The sequence below is a fragment of the Diabrotica undecimpunctata genome, chromosome 5 (genome assembly GCF_040954645.1).
Source record: "Diabrotica undecimpunctata isolate CICGRU chromosome 5, icDiaUnde3, whole genome shotgun sequence".
NCBI lineage: Eukaryota > Metazoa > Arthropoda > Insecta > Coleoptera > Chrysomelidae > Diabrotica > Diabrotica undecimpunctata.
This window is the reverse complement of record NC_092807.1, coordinates 69,577,736-69,598,361: the sequence shown is the minus strand read 5'-3', so window position 1 is coordinate 69,598,361 and position 20,626 is coordinate 69,577,736. Positions and strand designations below refer to the sequence as shown.

At 35.9% G+C, this 20,626-nt stretch overlaps 1 protein-coding gene across 7 annotated transcripts in view; it reads left to right on the top strand.

Annotated features, from left to right (window-relative positions):
• rasp (protein-cysteine N-palmitoyltransferase Rasp) overlaps nt 1-20,626 on the top strand; it is a 372,840-nt gene that overhangs the window by 56,809 nt on the left and 295,405 nt on the right. The window contains exon 2 of one of the 7 annotated variants that reach the window (XM_072532064.1): nt 4,890-5,071. The exons of the other annotated variants lie outside the window; for them this stretch is intronic. Coding sequence (XP_072388165.1) covers nt 4,982-5,071 — 90 coding nt within the window. The 5' untranslated portion in view covers nt 4,890-4,981. The remainder of the gene's footprint in view (nt 1-4,889; nt 5,072-20,626) is intronic. 7 annotated transcript variants of the gene reach the window in all.

Genomic DNA, 20,626 nt, shown 5'->3' with positions numbered 1-20,626 from the left:
AAAAATCATGGGAGACTAAGGAGTAAAATGGCTTACGACAACGTTCAATAAAATCTATGACTCTGTAAAAATCCCAGAGAGCTGGTTAAAATCTACATTTATTGCTATACCTAAAAAACCTAATGCAAAAAAATGCGAAGAGCATCGTATTATCAGTCTAATGAGCCACTTTCTTAAGACCTTCTTAAAGATAATAGACAGAAGAATTTATCAGAAATGCGAGTCACAGATCTCACGAACGCAGTTTGGATTCAGGGATGCGTTAGGTACAAGAGAAGCCTTGTTCGAGGTTCAGATATTATTTCAAAGGTGCAGAGACGTCAACTGCGATATTTATGTATGCTTTATCGACTATCAGAAAGCTTTCGACAGAATCAAGCACGATAAGCTCATGGATCATAAAGTCAACTGATCTGGATAACAAAGACCTTCGAGTAATCAAGAACATATACTACAACCAATCAGCAACCATTCGGGTGAAAGACCAACTAACAGAGGAAGTTGCAATAAAGAGAGGAGTACGACAGGGCTGTATACTCTCTCCCCTATTATTTAACGTCTATTCGGAACACGTCATGAGCCAGGCCTTAGAGCATATTGAAGAGGGTATTCTCATAAATGGTGAGCGCCTGAATAACATCAGATATGCAGACGACACCATCCTCTTTGCAGACAGTTTAGAAGGTTTACAGACACTAGTAACGCAATGGTGGAGAATCAGTCAAGAATACGGTCTTAATTTTAACATCAAGAAAACAAAGTACATGGTCATCAGTAAGAAGCATATTCCAACTAGTCAATTACTGGTAGATCAGCAACAAATACTCCAAGTGCCCCGTTACTACTATTTAGGAACCACCATACACGACCAATGGGACCACTCAGTTGATATAAAACAAAGAATTGAAAACGCCAGGTCAGCATTTGTCAGAATGAGCAAGATATTTAAGAGCCACGACCTACCCTTAAAACGAAAATCCGTTTATTGAGATGCTACGTGTTTACAGTGCTGATCTATGGGGTTGAATCATAGATACTAACCGAGGCATCCATGGGAAAACTCGAGGCGTTTGAGATGTGGTGTTAGAGACGGATACTGAGGATCTTCTGGGTGGACCGAATAACAAACATTGAGGTTCTACATCGGATGAATAAAACATGTGAAATTATATCCACAGTGAAACAGCGCAAACTAGAATATCTTGGACATATAATAGCAGAGTATGGGCCACCTCAGACACCCCTCCACTCCCACTATGACGTTACAAGCCCCGCCCACTGACGTCACAAGCCCCGCCCATTGACGTCACATGTCCCGCCCACCAAGATGGCGGCTGACAGCTGTTATCGTCAAACGTGAAGATAGCGTTAATTCTTCTTTTCGTATGTCATCGTTCAAACGTGAAGATAGCGTCAATTCTTCTTCTTTTCGTATGACATCGTTCAAACGTAAAGATAGCATCAATTCTTCTTCTTTTCGTATGTCATCGTTCGATCAGCGGAAGTGACGTCACACTAGGCCACGCCTCGCTGGTGACGTAGGAACGTCCCCCGTGTCTCAAGGTCACGCCCTCGGCCAATGGTGTCATAGGAACGCCTCCAAGTAAATGCCTGACCAATGGTCGTCTCCACTCGTGACGTTAGAAGATATCCTCGACCAGTGGTGGCATAGGAACGTCCCCTCGTGACGGTAGAACATATCCTCGACCAATGGTGATACAGCAACGTCTCACTCGTGACGTTAGAAAATATCCTCCACCAATGGTGGTACAGAAACGCCCCACTCTTGACCTTAGAACATATCGTAGACCAATGGTGACACAGAAACGCCCCCAAGTAAACGCCTGACCAATGGTGGCATAGGAACGTCCCCTCGTGACGTTAGACCATATCCTCAACCAATGGTGACACAAAAACGCCCTACTCATGATGTCAGAACGTATCTATGTCGAATAGCGGCATCATGACATCAAAATTAGTTCATCCTCGTGTCTCACCGACCAATGGTGACATAGGAACGCCCCCAATGGGAAAGTGTGCATCGAAGTCCAATGAGAACGACGTACATCGACCAATGGTGGAGGCTATCACGAAAAGACACCCAAACGCTCCCCCATTCCCCATAATAACGAAGATGCGCCTCAACGTACACCAATGAGAACGACTGGTCGAGACGTATCACGAAAAGACACCCAAACGCCCCCCCCATTCCCCCAATAATAACGAAGATACGCCTCGACGAACACCAATGGCGACAGCCGAAAACAAGACGAATTGACAGCCGAAAAGAAGAAGACGAATTAACGTTGACAGACAAAGAGAAGAAGTGTGTAATTTTTAATCAACCTCGTATATATTTTATAGACGATGATTAGCGTAAAAACTTTTAAATTTTCTCAATTTATATTTTACGAGTAATTTTTAATCAACCTCGTATATATTTTATCCACAACGAATAGCGTAATAGCAAAAAATTCGTTCTCATGCAGGCGCTCAGGGTTCAAATCCCACATGGAGGTTTTACTTTTTTTAAAATTTGAAATTATGCAGATATTATATCGTTTTGCTTTAAATCACTAGACATTTATTTCAGTTTTTATTAGAAGTGTTTATAGTAAAACATGAAAATCTTATTGAAAAAACAATGTCGTACTTTCGAAAATAAAGTAATAATTCTTCAAACATAAAAGAACGTTCTAAATAAATATACTTCCAAAAATATTTAAATGTAGAAATTCTATAAAAATAAAAAAAAAATTATTCTAATGAAATTTATTTACAATAAATGTTCGAATAAGCCTCCATTAGCAGCAGAACAATAACCCAATCTATTATAAAAGTTTCGTCTAACATTAGTTAATGTTTCTGGACTAGTACCTCTCACTGAATTAGAGATCTTTTCTCTTAATTCTTGGAGAGAATTAGGCCTATCGTCTTCAATTCCATATAGCTTGGACTTGATATATCCCCACATAAAAAAATCACAAGATGCAAGATCAGGTGATCTTGCAGGCCAAAAAATATCTCCGTGGCCACTAATCAATCGATTAGGAAAAGCCGCACTGAGATATTCACTGACGATGCGAGAATTATGTGCGGGACAACCATCGTGTTGAAACCATATGGAATCGAAAGGTATTGGTAAATTACGAAGGGCTGGGACAATTTGATTTTGCAGAAGTTCCAAGTATTTCCGTCCAGTCAACATACCGTCTATAAAAAAATGGACCAATGACATGATTCCCTATTATGCCTCCCCAAACATTTACTTTTCGAGGACGCTGGGTACGAGCGACATAAATCTGACGAGGATTTCCTCGAGACCAATACCGAGCATTCATTGAATTGTGACGGCCCTGCAATGAAAACGTACATTCATCGGTGAACAAAACGTTGTCTAAAAAATGTTCATCTTGATGTGACATTTTCATTACAGTTTGACAAAATTCTAAACGTCTATATTGATCCACAGGGAATTGTTCGTTGGATTTATGAAGTTTATAGGGACGGTATCCATGTCTTTTCAAAATTTTACCTACTCTAAATCTTGAAATTCCATATTGTTCTTCGAGACGAGATGTTGATTGGGTAGGATTTTGCTCAATACTTGCACAAATCAAAGTGTCCCTTAGTTCCAAATCTGGATTTACCTCCCTTCGTCTACGAACTCCTCTTGGAGTGAACACGGATCCATAAGTAAAAAAATTACGTATAATAGACTGAATTGTTGATCGTGCTGGAGCCGGCCTATTTGGAAACATATTTACAAATTGTTGTCTAATCATGTTGTCTGATAATCCATTCACATGCCAGACAACAATTTGCAGTTTTTCCTCGACCGTTAAAACCATTTTCACGAATTGTTTTTTCAGTAAAAAGTTTCTGATTACCGTGCAAAAACACTTCTCGGTATGTTATTATTTTTGATGGCTTGATGATTTGGTTAGCTGTAAAGCAGGCAGCTGTTCGCGCGCATCCATTACAATGTTGTTAATTGTTTTGAAAATCATTACCTGTACAGAGGAATTGATATTAACACTGAGAATTTAGTGATGGATTTGGCATTAAACAGTCTTAACCGGATTATTTTGCAATCACAACTGAAGACTGTAAAACTGAAATTGAATTATTTTGTATTTCTATTTTTTAACATTGGAATAAGAATAAATTGTAAATAATGAGTTTTTCGAAAACTTTTTACCTAATATGTATCATATTTTCTATTATTTTTTGATTGAGTAAAACAAAAATTTTATCCTTGGTGTGAATTGAACCTCAATCTTCTTGTCACTAGACCACGTCTCTAACTATTACGGCAATTCCACATACAATAATTGTTTTAGGATCGAACATACCTACCTTTAGTTTAATCAAATATTTCAGTTAAGTTATTTTTATTATTAAATAAACTTAAAGATTTATAATTTAAAATCGCTAATAATTAATGTTTTTTACTATAATATATCTTAATTTATTCAATCATTTATTCTAACATCAGAAATTATTCAAATAAAATATTTTCGAGGTCATCCGTATAATTATGACTGAAGTGAAATAGCCACGTCAAGAACTAGCTTTATCTCATACTATCTCACAACTTAATCTGTCTTCTATCCTTTCCGCTATTTTGCCGGGTGGTAAGACACTCATCACTGTATAATTAAACTTATAAATCTTTATAAAAATTCCAACCAGCGGATGTGAATTTCCTTTTAACATTTCTCACACGGTCGCCGGAAACACGTGCAACAATTTTTCAACAATCAGCTTATTAGTCATAGAATGATACCACGGACGTAATATGACGCGAAATATTGCGTATAAATATACATGCAAGGTTAATCGGCGACATTCCTTTTTAACATTTTCTCACACTTCGGCGTTTTCAGAGTCGAGAATATCCGGTGCACGTAGAACAAGAATCAGCTTGCAGTTCTTGCTAATTTCCGGTCGAGTTACGTCATACCAGCCTGCCTATTTAATGAACGAATACATTTTGTACTTCAATTCTGCAGTTAACCTTTGTGATAGCGTGTTCGTTTTGTGTTTATGCTACAAGAAAAAATTAAAAGTAAGTACCATATTTTTAGAGGGCTTGTATTTTGATTTTATACACCATCTTTCTAAGTTTATCCTATTGTTTATTAATTTCTGCATTATTTGTGTAAATAAAGTTTAATTTTCTTTTATTACGTTTAAAATTCTCACTCGTTTGCTGAATAATATTTTTGTACACACCATATTTTATTAAAAATATTGTTGTAAAGTGTTCCCGCAGGTATTCTATTATAGTCAGAATCCAGAAATCTAGGCAGTAAATTCTTGGAAGTCATAGTGATGGTTCATTGCTATTGCAGGTCTTCCAATGGTGTACAAAAAATATCATAAGAAGTTACGACAAAGCTACTTGTATTAAATAAATATGTACCTATTTATAATTATGTTAATTTTAATATGATTATTGTTGACATTTGGGTTATTATATATAATAATATAATATACATGGTGTTTGGTAACGAATGGCCATAACTTAATCTTAGATTCCTGAGATTAAAATAGGCCGATTTAAACTAACTTACTTTAGTACGAAAGTTGATAATAACCAAAATAAGGCATCGGATAACAACACGAAATTTGGTAGGCTGGAGTTTTTTGGGACGAGAAATCAAAATTCGCCACTAAAAATGATGAAGGACGCCACATACATCTTCAGTGCTCGTTTAATACGTTCAATTTTTTTTATGTCCCACTCGACATACTTTTAGAATCAAAACTTTTATTCTCTTAACATTTTTACTTAGAAAAGATATACTACATCGCTGTACAACCCATTACTGTTTATTATTGTTTTATAAATTTGCATTAATTACAATAAATAATAATTTTAGTTTAGAAGGTAATAGTTACACCTCCCTAAAACCGCGATAGTCCGTGAAAGTCGGCTACTCAGGTATTCAGTTGTTTTGCTATCGAAGTAAACAGTGGTGTGATGACGATGAGTAGAATACTATTTTGCTGACGTCACGTTGCCCAGCAACCGTCGATTCTATTCGTCGTTGCTACGCAACGTGACGTCAGCAAAATAGTATTCTACTCATCGTGGCCCCACCGCAGGACATGACTCACATATGGATTAGATTATCTAAGCAGTGAACAGTATGGAAAGTGAAAGCAGTAAAAGTAAACGACGTCCAAATTTTTCGATGGGAGAAAAAACTATTATATTTAATGTGTATTGTGGACTCCGTGAAAGGAATAAAAGTATGTCGATCAACGGTGTAGTTACCCTGTGTAGTGATTTGACTAAAGTTTCGACGAGAAGTGTATACAGAATTGTAAACAATTTTAAACAAAGTGAAGGCAAATTGAATGATGGACCTGTTGAAACCATTGAAATCAGAGGTAGAAAACGCATTCAGCTTGAAGATCATACCAAATATGCTATTCGGATGAAATTCCATGCTTTTTTTTTCGGAACGAAATCCCAACCTTAAAGAAAGTTGAAGTTGAAATAAATTCCGATAATTCAATACCCAAAATATCACGACGTGTTTTATTGCGAACATTAAATATATAAAAAGAAGCAGGAATAGTGTTCTTTTAGAAAAAGATGAAATTGTTTTGTGGCCGAGAAATTACTTACAAAAAATCCGAGAGATCGTCGTGAAGGACGAAAAGTATACTATTTAGATGAAACTTGGCTAAATCAAGGTCATACTGTCTCAAATGTGTGGCAAGATTTGGAAATTAAAGTCGTCGACAAGCCTTCATTGACGAGCTTTCATTAGGATTAAAAACACCAGTGTGTAAAGGACGGAGGCTCATAATAACACATATAGGCAGCGAAGTTCAGAATTGGATTTTCATAATTATGTAAATTAGTATATTTAAAATATAAGTAATTCCAATGAAAAGAAACCTTTCATTGAAATAACAGCAGGGTAAATCTCTCTACCTGCCTTTTTGATAATTAATTTTTGTAACAAACAAAAAATTTCATTAAAAAAAATTATAGTTTGTCATTAAATGTCATAGAAAGTTTCTTTGTCTCGTATGTTTTGTACAAAATTATGGAATTTGAAAGTAAGTGTTTTTTTGTGATAAGAAGTATACACTTCAAAGTTAAATATAAGTCTCATATCATATTATATTAAGATTAATTTTTAAAAGTCATTGCAACAGTGTGAACGATACGATGCTAATGACAATGCTAAGCTAGCAAGTCAATGAGCAATTTATCTCTCTCTATATTATGACAACGTTGATCTACTATTCCTTTCTACCGGTCCTAGAATGCGATGTTGTCATGTATGACTTTTACAAAGAATATTATCGTACTTTAGATGTTTTCTATATATAAGTATTGTATATAAATATAATATACATAAATATTGATGTTACTAAATACATTTTATTATATACCTTAACAAATACAAAACGATCATTAATATGATAATTTTGCTGCATGTCAAAGATTAAATGATAAATTGCTAGAATATCTATCATTACAAACTGGCAACGATGTTGTTGGTTTATCGCATTCACAGTTCAGAGAATTTACTGCCTACAAATTTGATTCTCAAGTATAGAACATTTTCTTCGTATTTACAATAGGTCATTTCAACAACTGAGTTATAAACAAAAAAAATCTAGCAATGCAATATAATTTTTAACGTCATTCTCAGGGTATCACTTTTCATCGTTGTACATCGCTTTTTTAACAATTAAAAGAAAAGTCTATCAATACATTTTCTAATCACTATTATCCATGCTTTCTGCCTTACGTGTTTCTATCTCAGATATTGTCATACTGTCTCAAATGTGTGGCAAGATTTGGAAATTAAAGTCGTCGACAAGCCTTCATTGACGAGCTTTCATTAGGATTAAAAACACCAGTGGGTAAAGGACGGAGGCTCATAATAACACATATAGGCAGCGAAGTTCAGAATTGGATTTTCATAATTATGTAAATTAGTATATTTAAAATATAAGTAATTCCAATGAAAAGAAACATTTTCTATTATTTTATGTACAGCTTTTCTTTCTTACGTGTTCCTATGTCAGATATTTTATACATTTTCCATCATTATTGTCCATGCTTTCTCTCTTACGTGTTTCTATGTCAGATATTTTATACATTTTCCATCATTATTGTCCATGTTTTCTGCCTTACGTGTTTCTATTGTCCTCGACGCATCAAGGAATTTGGATATCGGTTAAAATACTTGGGAATTCCAAGGTTGGCCAAATCCAAATTTCTAATTGATTCGATGCAGGGAAATTCCACTTTCGCTACGTAAAACAAAGGATTTGTTTTACATAAAAGCAGGTAGATTTTCTCTCATCGGTCAGTCGAGCTTGCCTCTTCTACTGTAGACCTAGTCGGTGCTATTATGGTTCCAACTAAGTTATTGTTTTATTTCTGATTTCCTATATACCATTTCTGTTTATTTTAGCATTATTGTATATTCAGACCTTTAGAGTTAGAATATTCCATTAATCTATATTTGTTCATGTACTGATTGTTTGATATTTTATTTGAATATTTTGATTGTTTATTTTTCTTGTATTTTGTGTCTAAGTTGTTCTTCCGTAAGTTAAGAACACTTAGAAATATTTATCTTGCTTTTTTTTCTATTTTATATATTTGATTTTGTACTTGGTATCTAAGTAGTTCTTTTCGGTAAATCAAAGAGCTCTTAGAAGTATTTCTCTGATATCTGACTTGTTATTTTATTGTGTGTCTAAGTCGTTCGTTTCCGGTAAGTCAAAAGAACCCTTAGAAATATTTTCAAATCGCATTATTATTTCTGATATTTTATCTAAGATATTTTCTTCCGTAAGTTAAGAAAATACTTATATATTTGTCTATTTTCCTTTTTCCATTTTTTTTTGCTAAGCTGTTTCTTCCGTAAGTCAAGAAACACTTAGCAATATTTTCACATCTTTTCTATATTTGATTTTTCTTATTTTCTATTATAAGTCGTTTCTTCCGTAAGCCAAGAAACACATAAATATTTGTGCATTTATTTTACTATATTTGATTCTCTTGTTTAGTTTCTGTTCTAAGTTGTTTCTTCCGTAAGTCAAGAAACACAGAAACATTTTTTCTTTGCATTATATTAATTTACTTGTTTACTAAGTTATTCCTTCCGTAAGTCAAGGAATACTTAGATTATTTTTACCTATCTGTTTTCCATTTTTGCTCTGTTACTTTGTAACTGTTCCTTGGAACCGTTACCTATAACAGATATTTGTCACTGGAACTGTTATTTATAACAGCGATGGTATTTAACCTTTCTACCAGCGACAAACCAAAGATGGTGAATACCCGATCCAATTCCGGGGATAGGAAGAAGCCCGAAGAGCCGGCGATGGGTCCTACAGGCCCAAATGCCCCCTCTCGGCAACATGGCGCCCAACAAAAACCCGAACTCACGACCCCAGGACCGTCTTCAAGCCAGCCTTCCACAGCTGACTTCATCTCTGCCCTAATGCAAGCGATGACGGCCCTATCCACTACTCAAGGCACTACACCCCAGATGCCTCAACCTGAGCCACCGAAGCCCAGGATTACATATATGAAGCCCCCTCAATTCTCAGGCCGGGACACTGAAAACCCTCTCAACTTTTTGACAAAATCTAAAAATTTCTTAACCAAATACGACGTAGAATAGGACAACTGGATAGACTATCTCATCGACAACTCACTCCACGGCGACGCGAAGAAATGGGCCCAGAAGTTTTCACACACGGACCTGCCGTACGACACATTCCGAGACCGTCTCCTAAGGAAATACAACGACCCTGCCGTGATTTCAGCCTTGACGTCAAAACTTCATGGAGAGCATCAACGGAAGGATGAACCCACGGAGGACTTTATCAACGGTAAATCAGCCTTATTCAGACGTCTCGCACCTTACACCCCTGAGGACCAGAGGTGTATCACCATCGTAAACTTACTGAGACCCGACATCGCGATCTGCCTGAGAGCGAACATCCCCAGGACCGAGGAAGACCTTCTGACAATCGCCCAGGGCATAGAATCTGACATCCGCCGGATCGGCAAACCCCAGCAGCAGCAGCAGCAACAACAACCGTACCGTCCCCCACGTCAGGATAACGCTCCACGACACCCTGAGGCGATAGACGAATGGAGGAACCCCAGTGGACAGTATAGGATGCCATCAATGAACCAACCACCACCTCCAACCCCACAGAACCAGGGAAACGCCAATCGGGGCGCCAACTGAACCCTGTTGTGACGATGGTGCCCCAACTGAATCCTATTCAGGTACAACCCTCGACAGCAGGCCTCCCCCAACTCTATGGAAGGATCAACGGGCAGAAAGTGAAGATTTTGGTCGACACCGGTGCCTCCGGGAACTTCGTTCACCAGAGGTTGATCCAGAGACGGGACCTGCACCGAGGACCAGGACTGGTTCAGCTGGCATGCACGGGCAGCACATCCCACACCCTAGGGACTGCTGCAGTCAATATGAACATTGACACTCTGGACACGACTGTAAACTGCATGGTTATGGAGGATTTGAACCACGACGTTGTGTTAGGGATGCCCTGGTTGGAGCAGGAGGAGGCCAATGTAGACATACCCCGAAAATGTCTACACGCTGGTACTGCCTGCCGAACCACCATCTACTGGGCGACCCCAGCAGAAAGGCAAGCCAAACCACAACAGCTGGAATTCCATCAAACCCCATCCCAACAAGCAGAGCAGTCAACCCAAGAGGACAATGAAGTATTAGACAACCGTCCACGTCAGCCGACCACTGAAGAAACCGAAACAGCGGACATCAGTACAGGCACACCCAAAGAAGAAGAAGAAGCCTACGGCGTTCCATTACTAGAGACGATGGAGGACGTCGACGAGGAGGAAGAATCTAGCCTGACAGCAGATGACATGCCAGACGCCGAATGCCTTCTATTGATAGAGACAATGGAGCACGGCGACGAGGAGGAGGACACCGACCCCATCCTTGACGGTCCGGTCGACATACCACTCCGAGAGGAAATCCGGAGAAGTCACCGGATACACAAGAGAAAGAAACGACTTCGAAGACGCGAGCAGCAAACCTCAGAAGACGTACCCAGGAGCGAGATTGAAGAGAATCTCCTCCAAGAGTTCACGATGGTCGACGATGCTGACCATAGGACCCTGACCCCTCCGGACGGACGGGATGAAGGAACCACAGCGCAGCCGACCGCCAAAGATGAACAAGGATAAGGTCCCATTACGACACGTGGAGATATCAAGGTGAATTGAGTAGCCTTATATCTTCACGACGTCGTAGGACCTCCTCAGGGTGAATAAAGTAGCCCTGACGGAAGCAGACGAGCCACCCGGCACACCTGGACCACCTGGGCCTACTGGACCATATGCAATTAAGTTCAAATATCTTAAGTACAATATCTTAGTTTTTTTTTATCTTAAGTCTTTTACATTATATTCTTTTAGGGTAAAAATTTTATTATTGTATTTTTTTTTTATTCTTAAATTGTATTTTTCTATTGTTTTAATAAATTTTCTTAGCACCGTTAGGTCTTTCAGAGGAGGGGGGATGTCCTCGACGCATCAAGGAATTTGGATATCGGTTAAAATACTTGGGAATTCCAAGGTTGGCCAAATCCAAATTTCTAATTGATTCGATGCAGGGAAATTCCACTTTCGCTACGTAAAACAAAGGATTTGTTTTACATAAAAGCAGGTAGATTTTCTCTCATCGGTCAGTCGAGCTTGCCTCTTCTACTGTAGACCTAGTCGGTGCTATTATTGTTCCAACTAAGTTATTGTTTTATTTCTGATTTCCTATATACCATTTTTGTTTATTTTAGCATTATTGTATATTCAGACCTTTTCAGGTTAGAATATTCCATTAATCTATATTTGTTCATGTACTGATTGTTTGATATTTTATTTGAATATTTTGATTGTTTATTTTTCTTGTATTTTGTGTCTAAGTTGTTCTTCCGTAAGTTAAGAACACTTAGAAATATTTATCTTGCTTTTTTTTTTCTATTTTATATATTTGATTTTGTACTTGGTATCTAAGTAGTTCTTTTCGGTAAATCAAAGAGCTCTTAGAAGTATTTCTCTGATATCTGACTTGTTATTTTATTGTGTGTCTAAGTCGTTCTTTTCCGGTAAGTCAAAAGAACCCTTAGAAATATTTTCAAATCGCATTATTATTTCTGATATTTTATCTAAGATATTTTCTTCCGTAAGTTAAGAAAATACTTATATATTTGTCTATTTTCCTTTTTCCATTTTTTTTTGCTAAGCTGTTTCTTCCGTAAGTCAAGAAACACTTAGCAATATTTTCACATCTTTTCTATATTTGATTTTTCTTATTTTCTATTATAAGTCGTTTCTTCCGTAAGCCAAGAAACACATAAATATTTGTGCATTTATTTTACTATATTTGATTCTCTTGTTTAGTTTCTGTTCTAAGTTGTTTCTTCCGTAAGTCAAGAAACACTTAGACATATTTCTATAATCTGTTTCATTTTTGCATTTCTCGTTTTATATTTTGAGTATTTTATTTTTCCACTTTAAGTCGTTTCTTCCGTAAGACAAGAAACACTTAGAAATATTTCCATATTTTACTCTCACATTTACATATTTCATTTATCTATATCTCTGTCCTAAGTTGTTTCTTCCGTAAGTCAAGAAACACTTAGAAACATTTTTTCTTTGCATTATATTAATTTACTTGTTTACTAAGTTATTCCTTCCGTAAGTCAAGGAATACTTAGATTATTTTTACCTATCTGTTTTCCATTTTTGCTCTGTTACTTTGTAACTGTTCCTTGGAACCGTTACCTATAACAGATATTTGTCACTGGAACTGTTATTTATAACAGCGATGGTATTTAACCTTTCTACCAGCGACAAACCAAAGATGGTGAATACCCGATCCAATTCCGGGGATAGGAAGAAGCCCGAAGAGCCGGCGATGGGTCCTACAGGCCCAAATGGCCCCTCTCGGCAACACTATGTCAGATATTTTATTCATTTTCATTCATTATTGTCCATGCTTTCTGCCTTATGTGATTCTATGATAGATATTTTACACATTTTCTATCATGTTATGTACAGCATCTCTGTCTCACGTGTTTCTATGTTAGATATTTTATATATTTTCTATCATTATTATCCATGCTTTTTGCCTTACGTGTTTCTATGTCAGATATTTTACACATTTTCCATCATTTCATGTACAGTATTTCTATCTTACGTGTTTCTATGTTAGATATTTTATACATTTTCTATCATTATTATCCATGCTTTCTGCCTTACATGTTTCTATGTCAGATATTTTACACATATTCTATCAGTTTATGTACAGCATTTCTGTCTTACGTGTTTCTATGTTAGATATTTTATACATTTTCTATCATTATTATCAATGTTTTCTGCCTTACGTGTTTCTATGTCAGATATTTTACACATTTTCTATCATTTTATGTACAGCATTTCTTTCTTACGTGTTAATATGTCAGATATTTTATACATTTTCTGTCATTATTGTCCATGCTTTCTGCCTTAGAGTTACCGGAGCGTATTGTGGTAGTCATGTCTTTACTCGATGGCTGAGTTTTTCTTTTATATAACATAATACATTTACTTTTAATTTTCACATCCAAAGTGTATACTCTAAAACTATATATACTCTATAACTAGATATATACTCTATAACTATGTATACTCTAAAAATGTATTTAGTTTGATTTTTCTTTGTTAATACACCTGAAATATTTTAACGTTGAATATTTGATGGTTCTTTATGGAATATAAAAAGGATGGTCGACTTTTTCCTGCACGGATTCACGCCTGTGTACCTTGACGAAGGGAGTTGTACTTAAACCTATTAGTTGATCGTGAGACGGGACCTGCAAAGTGCGCTGTCAACAAGGTTAGGTATATACAGTGCATTCCGTATGTTTTATAAACATGATCAGAGGAAATTGTTGCCTGATGGCTATCGAGGAACCGTCTATAACCAACATATATTTTTACAGAGACCAATGTTCGTTATCCACTTTAAAACAATAAATTACTTGCTCGTCCCGATATTACCCAACTTGTAGATATAATATAGTAAGCAACTTCCGATACTATCTGATTTCAGTAATGTTCCTAAAAATTATATGCATATATGGAATAATAGACATGTATCGCACGTTAGGTGGAGACCTATGTATAGTAGTTATCGTTATGATAAGATCCTTGTTGAGCAGTGATCGTTCAGCTGATATTTATATCGAGTATGTTTTATGGTTTAGCCATACTGTAAGAATGGTACATTTACAAAGAGCAATTGTAGGATCAGAGGAGATCCATGTATAGTAGTAATCAATCATCTTGTATATTATAGCGAATGTTTGCTGGTTTGGACATACTGTAAGAATGGGATACGTTCTTCGATTAATCATATTCTATTTTTACTTATACCTCATACGTTGCTGTACATTATATCATTTTCAACGACACCTCCCCAGTATGTTGATTTAATTCGAAAGAGAAGAAGAATTGTTTTGAATATACGGTGTATAAAAAGCAATAGTCTGAATGATATATAGGTGCTACATGGTTTGGACATAGTTAAAGGCTGTAGCCAACAGATGGCGTGAGAATGTGATTTGTTTGACGAAAACCAATCTTATTATTTGATACCATAAACGTCAAAATAGGTCCAATAACAACTGAAGTATAACGAAATGTCCTTTTGAGAATACCACCATCTTTATTTTTTATGTTAACATATTTCCTCTCCCCATGACGTGACATTCGACGCGACATTCGACGCAGGACGGGTGATGAAAGATGAGACAAAGGTCGCATTATGACTCATTTCGTTGGACTTAGATCTAAAATGTATTCGTTCAAGATCAGTACTGCGGATGAGGATCGAAAGGCATTGTGGGATAAATACAAGAATAATATGGATGATGCAAATATTGAAAGAATTGTAAATAATAATTTAGGTGTCACATCTGTGAAAAAATCTAAGGGGGTTAAATATTCAACGGTAAAAAATGACATTAGTTTCGATGATTATGTTAAGTGTTTAAACGAATTTACAACTAAAAGCGTATAAAAAAACATATGTTTAGCTAAAATGACCGTTGAAAAAACGAATGTTTTTAATTGTTTTTTCACTTTATCAAATCATTTTATGAACTTAATACGAATAGAAATAAAAGACATGTTTAGATACATACTATTTTATTTATTAACAATTATCCAAATCATTTACAACTTTAATTTTATAATACCATACATATTCTCTCAAAGCTTGACTTAACAAAGTATCTAGAGAAATTTCACAAAATGCAGATAAAGCTTCAAGCGGTCCATATAAACTAGTACTAGTATGAAAATTTTGTTGAATGAAATATACAACGTTTGTATAATATGAAAAAAACTGTAAATTATTTAATAATGATACACGATGAGACACTAAATCGATGTTTGCTCTCAGGATCTGGCTTACATCATTTTCACTTAAATAAAATTCGATTCCATGTTTCTTGATAGTCACGAACTTTACATTTTCCAGTACCAATTGTCTTAGTTTGCAGAAATCGCCACACTCAAATTCAATTGGATCATACCCATCGGCATAGGTGGGCAAAGGTGATATGAAAAATGTATCCATAATTTTTATAAACATATCAATTAGGGTGGTCCATTCGAATGGATTTAAACTTATTTTGTAAATTTACCATGTTGACACAAAATAATGGCTGGAGAAAAATGTCTGGCAGGAGATAGACCAATTTTTATGTGAAAACATTCCATTGGATAGGTAGTTTTCAATAAATAATATGGTTCATTCTTCGTAGCCTCTTCGAATCTTGCTAACACTCTATTTAGTTCAGTATCATAATCATTTTCTGATGAATCATCAATTACTACCATATCACTTGATGAACTATAACCACTATCTTGAGAACTCATATTGATGAAATGACAGGAACAACTGAGAGTGAGTTTGCAGGCTTTTTGCAATTTATACTTTTTAGTCCACCACTCCCCACTTATTTAGAGTATGTCTACGCGGCGTATGTAAAAGCAGATCCTTAAACTAGGTCTGAACTATTAATCCAACTATTATGTTTGCTATCCAATCCTAACCATTGAACGTACATCTTATTTCCGCGTCTGCGCAGTACTTTTTCAACTAAATAAATGTCAGGATTAGCAGATTTTTGCAATTCTTCTTCGTAGAATGCTTCTCTGATAGGCGCTCCAGTCAAATCTTCAATCAAGTATGTTGTAGGATTCGTTATTTTAATTTCAACGATTAAATAATTCAGTTGTCCAATTTGGCTTATATCCTTTATCGAAAACATGTTTATTTTTACTAATGCGAACTACATCACCAACTTTCAATTTTCGTGGACCAGCGATTTTCAAGTGAGTGTAATATTTTCGTAAAATATCTATTTCGTTGGATTTATTAACGTCAACAGGTCTAAGTCGAATTTTGCTATGTTTCGTGTTATTGTACTCTTCGGTGATTTGAGGTAAGATATCAATCCATTTGTAAGTACCATTAAGACTGAAATACTTGTAAAGTTTTTCCTTCAATGTACGAATAACTCGTTCACAAATAGCTGCTTTTTTAACACTAAAGGTATTATAGTGATTAATACCATGCTTTTTCATGAGATTTTGAAACTTGGAATTAAAATATTCTGTACCTTGGTCTGTCTGTAAATTTCTCGGACATCGTTGAGTATGATCAAGAATGTCCGAAAATTTTCGAGTAATTTCCTCCCCTGTTTTCGTCTTTAATGGTCGAGTCCACACAAACTTTAAAAAACAATCAATTACAACGAGAATCAGCTTGTGTTGTTTATTTTGATTAGCATACGAACGCATTTCAGTAAGATACATTTGCCATAAATCGTCTAATCCTTTAATGATTGTTCGACGACGAGAAAAAATTTTTCGTGCTTGCTTATGTAGCTCGTTAACTAGTTGTGTCTTCTCTTTGGTAAATGCCATGTTTAGCTTCGAACGCTTTAACTTTGTATCAGATTCGGACATTTTCACTCTATCTAACCTCTTTACTTTGTAACGCTATAATTCATTGTTCCATAGACTTTATACGTTTTTATTATTTTCGATGTATTTTTCTATTACCTTAAGACGATTGTCTAAATCATGTGAATTAAGATCCATTGTTTTAATCTTTTTTTCTATTTCCAACAATTTCAGCATATTTTGTGCACTTTGGTAAGCAGCATCTGTAATGTTCTCCTTCATTTCACGTTTAAATATATCTAAATCATTTTTAAAGTCATGTACTTGTTTTGTCAAATCCGATATTTTCAAATCATCCTTTTTATTGTTATCATTTAACTCATTAATCGATTTATTAAAACCGCTTTCAATTTTGCTAATCGAGTTTAATTGAGATTAATTGGTTTTTTGTTCAAGTTGAGCATTTTTTGCATTATATTCTTTGAGTATCAAATTAAAGTCTTTTTGTATAAAATTTTTGACGTGAACAATGCGGTCATCTACGTATTTTTTGTTGGAAAGATGTATGCCTGCTAGAGGAGGATCCCGTTTAATGCCTTTATTTACTGCATGTATCTGGTTTTGTAAATCCAAAATTGATTGTTTTAAACCATCACGTAGCTTTTTAACAGCTTGTTCATTAGAACGATAATGATGACGACCAAACTTGTCAACACTCATCTTGGAAATGATGCTCCATCTAACCTAACATTAATATATAATATCTGCTTCACGTAATTCGTTGATAATGGCAACAATTTCGTTATTGTGCGATGTGTTTCCTGCTTCTTGGGAAGCAATCAGCAATTTGAGTATGTCGCATAGTTCGTTTGGATCATCCCAATATACATATTCAATAGGATTATCGTTGTAGATCAAATGAGAATCATCGACGAGCCCTGACCCTTTGGAGCTAGATGGTGAAGATAACGATGTTCGAGGAGACGTTGTTGTCGATGATGAACGAGTCGTTTTTGCTAAACGAACAAGACCTTCGAAAGGTTGTCTCTTTAATGCAGTAGATCGAGTTTTCGGTGGCGATTTCTTTGTTGTTTCATCGGTAGGTTTAAAAAGCGGTTTGATAATATGATGATATTTTTTCCCAGTTGCACCTTTAAGACGACCTTTGGAATCCAGATGAACTTCTGTACTATTTAATAAACTTTTATAGTGCTTTAAATCTTTATCATTATAATCTTCAGGGTTATCATAGAAAATTAGTTGGTATAGACCTGGCGTTCCCGGCACCCATCCTCCTTCCCCACTACCATCACTGATGACTTGTATACTACCTTTGTTTTTGTTAAAGTTTATTCGTCGTTTACCCAACATCCAGCCAATTTCATCATTGTATATAGATCCGTAGTTTTTATCAATTTTATTATCTTTCATCCAAAATTCTTTTATATACTTATGGCTCATTAGAGGATATTGCTCGATATATTCATCAATAGCCTCCTTCGAAACATTATTAGGATCAAACATTTCATGTTCGTTAACTTGATCGATTGATACTGCATCGGAAAATACATCGTCATCGCCGGCTTCTTTTTTTATCTCTTCCTCTGTTTTCACCTCTTCCTTTTTAACGTGTCTAAGCTTGTTATTAATAGCATGATGCAACGTATTTGACGATTGCGCAATATCTTTTAGAGGTTTAGCTATGGGCTTAAAGAGTTTATTTAGCGACTCATCTTGTTCTGTTTTACCTAACTTTAATGCCAAATACTTTTTGCGAATGACACGAGCTAGTTCAGCAACTTTACGCTTGCGCGCAGCTACCTCTTTGTCTGACATATTGTTATACAATGCGTTTGTTTCGATCATACCTACAATTTTATAAATTTATCGAAGCCTTTACGTTATCGTCCGTTAGAAGTATCGAAATCCTTATCAATGACAAATGTACCGTATTTTACCTTCCAACATTCGGAACAAAATTGTTTAAATTGGTCAAATGTCATATCAGGTGAGACGTGATCGTCATAGACGTGTTTTAAATTGAGCTCATCCTGTTTAAACAATACAATAAGGTTAGCATTATCACGCAAAAGTTGTATACCTTAAATTATCTTTAAATGGAAAATAACCTACTTCTTTCACAGACTCCAACACTTCCTTTAAAAATTGATACTTGGGTTGAAACAACGACTTTGAATAAACGTAAACATTTTTGAATTTAGCGCCATTCATGTCAAAAAGTAATGCCAACATAACATTAGTTTTTCCACATTCGCTTGGACCACATATGATAGCACGAAAAGAATGTGTTAGCAATGCACCATGTTTGCTGGTTCTTGTCACGTTGTCGACAAAATCCGTACACACGGTTATATATAAAGACATTTTGGAAAAGGCGGTTCATTTCAATGTTCGTCGTTCAAGGTGAAGGAGTGCTGAATTCTCTGATCAACAGTCTACCGTTTGAATTGCATGCTCCTGGTTACCAATATCTAGGACCTGGAACTAAATTACAGAAACGTCTAGCTCGTGGAGATCCGGGGATAAATCCGTTAGATCGACCTGCGAGAGATCACGATATCGCATATTCCCAGAGTAATTCATTGAAAGATCGGCATAAAGCAGATTGGGTCTTGGAAAACAAAGCGCGGAAACGAGTTAAAGCAAAAGACGCATTTTTGGGTGAAAAAGCTACTGCCTGGTTGACTACTACAGCAATGAAAGCTAAACGAAAACTGGGTATGGGTATGAAACGTGGTAAAGGTGTTGGTTCATTTAAGCGACATGTGCTACAGGCAATTATCAAAACATTGAAACGTGCTCCTCCGTCACCAAACCTGCGTAAATCAGCCCGACTTGCACTTGCAGCAGCTAGAACAGCCGTTAATAATGTAGGTGGGAAGAAGAATGTATGAGTTCCAAGAATAATTCCATTCGAACCAAACTCTGGTGGTATTTTACCTTTAATCCCCATCTTTGCAGGATTATCAGCTCTCAGCAGTTTGGCGGGGGGGCGCAAGCGCAATTGCCAAAACTGTAATTGATTCAAAGAATGCTCAAAAGAAACTAGAAGAGGATAAACGTGACAATAAAGCAATGGAACATCTAGGCAAAGGATTATACCTACGAAAAAACGCTAAATGTGGCTTTGGATTATATTTAAAAAAGTCAAAAAACTCCCGCTAAAGCTACCTAATAGACCTTTAACCAACGTGGACTTGAATAAATTTGCTAAACAATTAAAAATACCAAATTTTCGTGGCGTGTTTATGCGAGATAATTTACCACATATCCTCGTAAACATGAATGTGCTATTATTAATCTTGATATTTCCAAGAACCCCGGTACGCATTGGGTAGCTTACCGAAAGATAAACAGCGATATAGAATACTTTGATTTTCTATAATAACAATCAATATCAAAGTTATAACCAAATTAACTGTGGATATCTTTGTTTAAAGTTTCTCTACAATGGAACTATCTAACGACATCTTGAGAAGTGCCATTTGCATTTTTATGGAAAATATAATGAGCGTTGTTTGGTATGAACTACCTCAAGATATTCGTCGCGCACTAGAAGATCATTTACCCTGCAAAAAAGACTATGATAAG